Raw genomic sequence first — 9,840 nt, forward strand, 5'->3', positions numbered from 1 at the left:
ATGCATGAGTCCATATACACCATAAAGTTTACATTTTTATGCATAAGGGACCGTAAAAATGTCCATATCTAAAAGGTTAAGCTTCTTAAACGGCCTTAGCTCACAAGATCCAACCAAAAGGAGATCTATACAAGGAGTTGACAAGTTATGGACTTTATACCTCAAAAATCATGAAATGATGAAGCTAAATCTGGATCTCTAAACCCTTTTCCATAGAATGAGTGTTCAATCTATTCCGGAGTTCATATAGGAGATGAAAATAATAATAATAATAATAATAATAAAAGACTGAGGTTATAAACCGGAGTATGAACTCCGGAATAGGTACTTCAGAACGAAGACCACAACTCTGGAATTTTATGTTCTGAACCAAATGGTTATTTTACAAAAAAAAAAAAATTGTTAACTTTTTATAATCGTTTATAAGAGTTAGATTACTCAATTTCCTTAAAATTATTCATGGTCTAAATAATCATTGCAATTAATTTCAAAATAAATCTAATTTTGGTCGGGTGAGTATTAATTTGAATTGGGGTTGGCTAAAAGGCGCATTCTATACTCTACTAGACTAGGGACATGGAAAACAAGGTAAAAAGCATAAGCAATTAAGCGTTGGGAAAGCATATTGCGTAAAACAAGAGCTTCTTCCGAGTCCTAGCTTTAGGCTGTAAAGTGTAACCACACGAGCTCCATCGTGAATCGTCATATTTGATATTCCACATGTATTCGGTTCACGAATGGGCATGGCGTTTAATATGATGAGATATGTGTTGCTGATGTCTAACTGCCACCTCCTGATCGCCGCCGCCTCCCTTGCAATCATCAATTCTGAAACTACATCATCATCAAGATCTGCTGTTGGCGACCCTGGAATGAAGAGAGATGGGCTGAGAGTCGCATTCGAAGCCTGGAATTTTTGCAATGAAGTTGGAACGGAAGCCCCTTCCATGGGTAGTCCAAGAGCTGCTGATTGCTTCCATCTCTTCTCCACCGGTATTATTTCAGATTAATTCCTTGGCACTATTTCAGATTAATTAATGATTCTGCATGATCATTTAGTTAAAGGTAAAGATGGAGGAGGTTCAGGCAACTACCACTACTTATATCACAAAGTGACGGAGGCGGATAACAGGTTGGGGGTGGGGAACTCATTTCCTGGATTGAGTCGGAAAGCACTTCACGATCCAGACCTTTACGCAGCAGAGAAAGAGGTGTATCTGGGCAATCTATGCCAAGTGGCAGACAAAGAGAGCGAGAAAGAAAGCAGCCCATGGCAGTTTTGGATGATTATGTTGAAGAATGGCAACTACGACACCACCTCTGGTCTCTGTCCGGAGAACGGTAAAAAGGTGCCTCCTTTCCCGCCGGGAAGGTTCCCTTGTTTTGGAGATGGTTGTATGAATCAACCCATCTTGGCCCATCACCCCACCTCCATTTCCTTCACTGGGTCTACAAAGCATGCTTCGGATTCGGATCCAGTTATGCGAGGTGGTTTCAACGGCACTTATGATTTAGATTATTCTTTGAAGGAGATCAACTCCGGCGGTGGCAGCAATGATATTTCATATTTTGAGGTGAATTGGGAGAAGAGAGTTGGATTTGGTAGTTGGGAATTCAGTCACAAACTCAGAACATCAAAGTTCTACCCGTGGCTCATGTTGTATCTCAGAGCTGATGCTACCAAAGGTTTCTCCGGCGGCTACCATTACGACACAAGAGGCATGCTTAAAACTGTGAGTATGTTCCCTAATCTTTTTAAATTACTAGTTGTACCTAAATCTCCATCATATCATAGGACAATAATACATACCATGGATCAGATCATGGTATCATATATACACCATATTGCTTTATTGGTAATTTTCATTTACTCCCTAATTGTTGTTTAGATTATAGTTGCTTAAAGGTCTGTCATCATTTTATACACAAATTAAGGGTGTTCAACTTCAAAGGACAAATTAATCATTCAAAGCATATATGCATTTATTGTGACTGTGAAAGGGTTTATGAAAAAAGGGAATTTTGATGAACCTTATGGAACCAAAAAGATGTTATATCCCTTTGTATAAAAAAGAAATTCTATATCGCTTTGCTTTGAGTATTTATATAAAACATTTTCTCCATTTGGTAAAAAAATAAGATAAGATGCTTTGTGGTGGGTGGTGGGTCACCAAACAATCGGAAAGGAAGACAATCTTATTTTAATATTCTTTGTACGAGTCATCCATCAAATCGCATCACATTTTGTTTGGCACTTTGGCTGGCTCATCACTGATTAGATGGAAATATGGAAGGTTATCACATATATAAAACGGAACCGATTTGTCATCTGTTGAATATTTTCATCATGCACATCTAAACATAACTCATTAATTCAAGACTCTCAAAAAAAAAAAATTAATAATAGAGTCAAACAAGTTTTAGCGTAATTTGTTTTCTGTTTGTTATCTCATTCTTACGATGATAACTAAATTTTATTATAAACTCTTACTTTATGCATAAAAAAATAATAAAAAAATAGAACATTATCATCACTTATTAATGACTAGTACACATGTAGCCCAAGAGGTTTGTTAAATCCACCGGTGAGATATACACCAAATACATGAGAGCACCAATTTTATTTATATATTGAGCACCAATTTTATTTATATATTATTTTATTGTTGTTTATATAAAATGTGTATTCACAGTATCTTGAATATCTATAGAATTGATATTCACAATCATTGTTTATATAAACTGTGTATTCACAGTTTGTTGAATATCTATAGAACTGATATTCACAGTCATTAAAAAAGCTAGTACACACACAAAATAATAAATTACATATAAAAACTAGAGTAAAATATGTTTTACTATTAAAAAGTAAAATATGTTATAAGAAACAAAATTTTATAATTTGTTTATATATTTCTAAAGCTTATTTATATACGACATTAAAAATTTTATTTGTAAATCTATTATTTTTATTTAAAATTAACGATTTTAATTAATTTTTATTTTAAATTAAAACAACATACAATAAAACATGTTTAAAAACAGGTTATTTGAGAAACAAATCAACTTTTGATAAAAATTGTTATTGACCTTGTCAGATTGATTATTTAGATATCTATTAGTTATATCAAGTTATTATTTGATAAAATAAACAAAATGATGATATTATATTTAAAAAAAGATAAACTACAACGCCCTTGTTAGTTGAAATTGAAAATTTATAATCTTTAAAACCAATTCAAATTGAACGATTAAAATTACATTTTGAAGGAAGTTCTTTACGGTTTTATGCAATTAACACGTGTATCAGTGTTTTTTTTGGAATTGATTCTTTCCATAAGATGATATCAAAAATTGTGTTATCACAAAGATGAAATTGCAAAACTTTAAAAAGTTATAGAAATTAAAAAATCAGATTTAATGCCTCTGATTAATAATGGAAAATTTTTAATTTAGAAAACATATATGAAAATTTTAATTAATAAGATAGTAATACATAAAAACTTCCCTGCGTAATTTTATAGGAAAAATATGGAAATAATATAATCTTTGAATTATGGCCAATAATTCAAATTTATTTTCTGCCTAGTTTTAAGATATAGTATTTCGTTACTATATATAACTATATATAACTGAAAACCGTAAATAAGGGATATTAATATTATATATCAAATTAAATAAAAAAAAGATAAAAATGAAAAATACTAACAAAATGAAATGTAGCAAGTTAATGTTTAAAACCATGACATGTGATATTTTTAAGTTATATATATATATATATATATATATATATATATATATATATATATATATATATATATATATATATTAGGAATAGTAATGTAATATTTATTAAACAAACAGCTTCCAGAGTCCCCTAATTTCAAAGTGAGGTTGAGGCTGGATGTGAAGAAAGGGGGAGGAGCAAAGAGCCAATTCTACCTGATAGATATGGGGAGCTGCTGGAAAAACAATGGAGATCCTTGTGATGGAGATGTGTTGACAGACATTACCAGATACAGCGAGATGATCATAAATCCCGAGACCCCGGCATGGTGTGCCCCGTCAGCACTTGGAAACTGCCCGCCTTACCACATTACCCCCAACAACACAAAGATTTACAGGAACGACACTGCCAGGTTCCCGTATGAGGCCTACCACTACTACTGTGCTCCCGGGAATGTAGACCCACGCCACCTGGAGAAGCCATACAGCACCTGCGACCCCTACAGCAATCCGCAGGCTCAAGAACTTGTACAGTTGCTGCCTCATCCGATATGGGAGGACTACGGATTCCCAACAATCCAAGGACACGGTTGGGTCGGAGATGCAAGGACTTGGGACCTTGATGTTGGTGCCCTCTCTAGCAGACTTTACTTCTATCAGGTACCTACTTAATTTACTTACTTATTAATTATTACATACATAATTAATTAATTCATATGTATTGGATATATGCAGGATCCAGGAACTAAAGCTGCTACGAGGATATGGACATCACTTGATGTCGGAACTGAGATATTTGTAAGTGACAAGCCCGAAGAGGCAGAATGGATCGTGAGTGATTTTGATGTTATAATTACATAACACATATCAGATATGCCAGATGTACACTACCTACTCCTATCTGATTTGTAATAATTAAGTAATTGGAAAATAATTAATCATGTTCCTTTCAAACTTCTCACCTTTGTTTTAATGATACACAACTCGACTTCTAGTAATGATTATAGAGTCTAATCAACAACAAATGTTCTTAATTATTAATATAAATCTAATCCTACTTAGCAAATAAGTGTTACAAAACTTAATTAACTCTTAACACTACGAGCATCATAGACGGAAAATTCCGACGGAAAAATTCATGGCTATAGCCCTTAGCCACAGATCAGCGATGTGAAAATTTCCTTTGGAAATAAGAGCCTTGCAGTTGAGGGAATATTACAATTAACGACAGATTTTCTGTCGCTAATTTCCTTCAAAATAACTAAAACATTTGAGGGTTTGTCTTCATGCGTTGGGGCAGGTTTTTTAATCTTATATTTTCCAAAACAGTTCTATAATGTTATCTAACAAAGAGAACATTTTTGTAATTTCTCTATTACGACGAAAACATTATTGTAATGTTGTCATACACAGAGACCATTTATGTAATATCACTATTACACAAGGGCAATTTCTGCAATCTCACTACTACATAGGCATCATTTATGTACCTTTACCTTTCATAAAACCCATTACTGTAACTTTATTTTCTATGGGAGCTTTCTTGTAATTTCATTATTAGACATAGTAAATTGGGAAATCAAGTAAACTAACGAACTATTTGAAAAAAATAATTATCATTCTTATTCTTATTCTTATTTTTATTCTTGTTATTAATTTTGTAAAATAACTTTTTTGTTCAGAATATAGTATTCCGGAGAGGTCTCCAGGACAACAGAGTAGGATTCCAGAATAGATTCTTTTTTTTTCTTTATGTGTAACATGTGTTTTGTTCTTTTTGTATACATTTTATTTTTATAAAATCTAAAATACAAATGTAATCTTAAAAATCAACAAAAAAAAAAACTAATAAATACATAAACTTAAGAGATTTGTTTAAAGTAATAATACAATGTTTAAATGGTCTTTGTCATTGTACCAAAAAATTTTCCACTATAGTCGTTTCCAATAAGACATAGCCCATGGACCGCTTTCACCCTTTATAAAATATGATTTCCTGGCGATCAACGCCGCTAGGAACCAACACAAAAGCACCCATAATCTCCTTACTATCAATTCGTTGTGGTATGTTTGGGGCCTTTTCGAGGGTCCTGTTGAAACTCTCAAGTGGGATTGCATGAGTTGGTTCGGTACCCCAGTAGCTGCTACCCCCTCGTAGTCTATGGATGTAGGCTCTCATACCTATAAACCATTCCTTTTCTTCTGAAAAGTAGTCGCTCTTCCAATGACTATCATATATAGTCATTTTAAATATCTTCAAATCCAAAGCACCCAAAAACCAGTGACCAATTGGTATATTGATTGGGATATAAAGTTACACAAAAGGTTAGAAATAATCAATTATCAAATAACATTATATTATAATTTACTGTTACTTAGATAATGTAATCCAAACACAATTATACCGTATCACAGTCTGTCCATGTTGTGTAAACGGATCCGTGAGCCATATCACTCCTTTCAAATACATTAGTGTTGAAAGTTGTCAGTGATATGTGTATTTATATATATATTTTTATACATTATATCTTAATATTTTGGCCTTTATTATTCTCTGTTAGAACTAAAAAGTACTCATAATGCTTTGACTTATGATTTGCAGCTATTGGTTGTCGATAAAGCACAAAAGAAATGACTGAAGTGGAAATCGGGCTTAGAAGCTAAAAGAAAGGAAAATGCTGGAGGAACGATTACGCCCCGCGTAAGTTACATGTACGCTAAGCGTAATGGCTAAATTCAAAGTACGCCCCGCGTAATATAAGTGTACGCCCCGCGTAACGACTGAAATCAGATAACTCCAATCGCGTATAAATCTTTACTACGCCCAGCGTAATCCGACTTACGCCCAACGTACGTAAGTCGGTTACAAGGGTTATAAAAGTCGATTATCAGCTAACCAGACGGGGGGATTCGACTTCCAACCTAATTTAGTCGATATTAAACTTTTGTAAAGCCGTTTTGAGGGTCTAGAAGGCGGCCGGAAGGCCATTAAGCTAACGGGAGCGGAGATCGGAAGGGTTGGAGAGCGGATACATGTCGGTAATCATATGGGTTGTTAACGTGACCATGTTTAGCATTCCATTGTGTTACTATTCTGTGTTTAGTTTCTGATTTGGGTGTAAAAACCTTTTACTTTGCGTTTATGATTGAATGAAGCTTTGATTATTAGACTAATTGCTATATTGAATTGTTTGTTTATGTTTAATTTATCTTGCCAAGCTTGTTAAAAGATCCTTACGTATTAAATCTTGCCAAGCTTGTTAAAAGATCCTTACGTATTAATGATAACTATTTGCTGTTAATTGTTAAGTAAATTGAGTTGTATGAACATCTGCTTGATTGCTTGTCTCTTATGATTTTGATGACCATCGAGATTATAAGTCTAGGAATAACGAATGTGAAACTAGGATTAACTTGGGAATAAGTAAGTTAATGTGTGAGCCTTGTTTGATGACCATCAACAAGAGGTTAATTGAATGACTAATTTGATTAACTATATTTACAAGTCTTGCTTGGTACGAGCTGAACACTAGGAAGCATGTTAGTTTAATCAACTAATCACTGTTTGAATTGACTTGTTTGCTAAAGGATTAGTTATAGTGAACGCGAATCTAATCATTTTAGGAATCGGTGAACATGAATAAATGAATTTGTGTATGCAATTATCTATGTTTTTAAGGTGTAATTTATCTAAACCAAAGTACCTGAAGATATTTGCTTTCCTGTTAGTTTATCGAAAGTTGTTAATTGATTGTTCGTTTGAGATTTATTAAACTATTTCTTTATTCTTTTCGTGTGACCTGTAACCTATAATCAAATATTTTAAATTAATTCACCACCGTTCCCTGTGATCGACACCGACTTACCTAAGCTATACTGTAATCTGACTAGGTACACTGCCTATAAGTGCATAGTTAGTCTAAGTTTGTTAGGTTATAAATATTAAAATTAGTGGGTACTTTTGTGCACATCAGTCAGCACAACCGTCCACCGCGCATCATCTGCTCTACGCTCCATCAGTAATGACATCCACATCATGATGTGCTGACAATCAAAAACATTTATAGTAAAGAGTTTTTATTAGAAGCGTAGTACATAATTAGCACATAATTATATAACGTGCATCGCATTCCAACCAGCCTACGTGATTATCCACGTATAAACATGTCCAAACTTCAATCGTCGCAATACCTGATGCAACGAGCAAAACAAAACAAAGATAAATAAGAGTGAGCATGTTGATTCTAACAGAATACCCAGGACAATCTCCTCAAAACCACGGATTCTACAAATACCATGGGATTGGCTTCAAAATCTGGTCTAACACACACAAATAATTAGGATGAAACTAAAAGTTTATAAAACGGATGAATGATCATCCAAATTACATCAGTTACACATAAATAAGGAGCAAAATTTAAAATGGGCCTCAAAATAACGATGGGCTAAACATAAACCCAAAACTATGGAAAATTAACAAAATTGTTCATAACTCCATTTAGAAATTGATTTTTGGACTAAAAAATGGGTAAGTCCCCTTCGGATACTTATCATGACGTGCTCCTTATTCCAAGCTTCGATTTGATTGATCGTAGGCCCAAAACAAAGTCCCATAGCCAAAGTTATGGTTATTTCCATGAAGCCCATTTAGTCACTCGATCATGGGCCTCTAGGAACATAAGAGCCCGGTCCTTCACACTAAGGCTCGCATCATCCCCTCCTAGGTAGACAAAATCAACCTCGAATGTGCACCATGCTCATCATTTGTAGAATCCCCATGAAAAGGAAGCAAATGTTTTACATCGAAAACATCAGAACAACGAATGTGATTTGGCAACTTCAAACGGTAAGAATGGGAATTCATTTTCTCCACAATTTCCATGGGTCCAATCTTCTTGGCTGGCAGCGTATTGTACTCACCAACCAAAAAACGATCCTTAGGCAAAAAAAACTCACACAAAGTCACCCGCCTCAAAATCAACTTGCTTGCGTTTCTTATCTGCATCTTGCTTGTACTTGGAGTTGGCTCGAACCAAGTTGTCATGAACAACCTTATGAACACCATGTATTCCCTCCACGAAATCCTACACTTTTTTTGGAGCAACACTAGAAACAGAAAGTGTCATCAAATCAAGTGGTCCCCGTGACTGGGTAGAATATACCACCTAATAAAGACTAAATCTAGTACTTTTGTTAACAACATGATTATGAGCGAACTCAGTTTGACATAGTTTCTGATCCCAGGTCTTCACATCTTCACCCACTAGACACCGTAAAAAGGTTACCAGGGGATCGATTGACAACTTATGTTTGCCCATCCGTTTGAGGATGATAGGAACTGCTAAAATTGAGCTGAGTGTTCACCATTTTCCATAAGCTACGCTAAAAGTGACTCAAAAACCTAGTGTCTCGATCTAAAACAATAGAAGATGGCAATTCATGCAAACGATATATATCACAGAAGAATAATTGAGCCACATTAGCTTCATTTGTTGTCTTTTTTGTAAGGGATAAAGTGCACCATCTTAGAAAAACAATCAACAACAACAAAGATTAAATCGTTACCTCGTTAAGTGTAACATTCGGTTTTGGATTTGCTTCATTATTCGGGGTTGTGGCCCAATCATCAGTTATCATGAGGATTATGGCCTTGGGGAAGAAAGGATTTGGCTCTTTTCGGATGTGGGTGTTATGGTTAAAGTGATCCAAGTGTTCGATGGTGCCTTCGGAGGCCAAGGGTATAATCATAATTTTATAACGCAATCTTTTATGAATTTAGGGTTTTTGTTCCGAAAGTTTTAAGGCATTGGTGAGTTAGAAGCATAGTCGCAATACCCAGGCGCACGCCACTTACCATGCACGCATGAGACTGATTTGCCATTCTTTTCAATTAGGCTATTTACATAAATGGCCCTTAATGGAAAAGAATGGAAAATCAGTCCCATGCGTTCATGGTATGTGACATCCCCAAAAATCACGGCCAGAAAAGACCGGTTTGTTTATGCTTTGTTTAAAAATCAGAGTACTTCATTTCATAAAAATGTTGCGGAATTTGTTCCCAGAAAAACATGGTAAATACGTTATTAAAACATTTTCGATGAAACGTATTTATTT

General features: G+C 34.5%; 1 protein-coding gene across 1 annotated transcript; it reads left to right on the plus strand.

Annotated features, from left to right (window-relative positions):
• Positions 1 to 552: 552 nt before the first annotated feature.
• LOC145072895 (calcium/calcium/calmodulin-dependent Serine/Threonine-kinase) lies at positions 553 to 4,680 on the plus strand. Its single transcript, XM_079019390.1, has 4 exons — positions 553 to 993; positions 1,060 to 1,733; positions 3,865 to 4,386; positions 4,462 to 4,680. Exons 1-4 carry the CDS (start codon positions 738 to 740, stop codon positions 4,585 to 4,587), a joined length of 1,578 nt encoding a protein of 525 aa, XP_078875516.1. The 5' UTR covers positions 553 to 737; the 3' UTR covers positions 4,588 to 4,680.
• Positions 4,681 to 9,840: the final 5,160 nt, after the last annotated feature.

The sequence above is a fragment of the Lactuca serriola genome, chromosome 9 (genome assembly GCF_051521515.1).
Source record: "Lactuca serriola cultivar US96UC23 chromosome 9, Lser_US96UC23_V15, whole genome shotgun sequence".
Classification (NCBI taxonomy): Eukaryota; Viridiplantae; Streptophyta; class Magnoliopsida; order Asterales; family Asteraceae; genus Lactuca; species Lactuca serriola.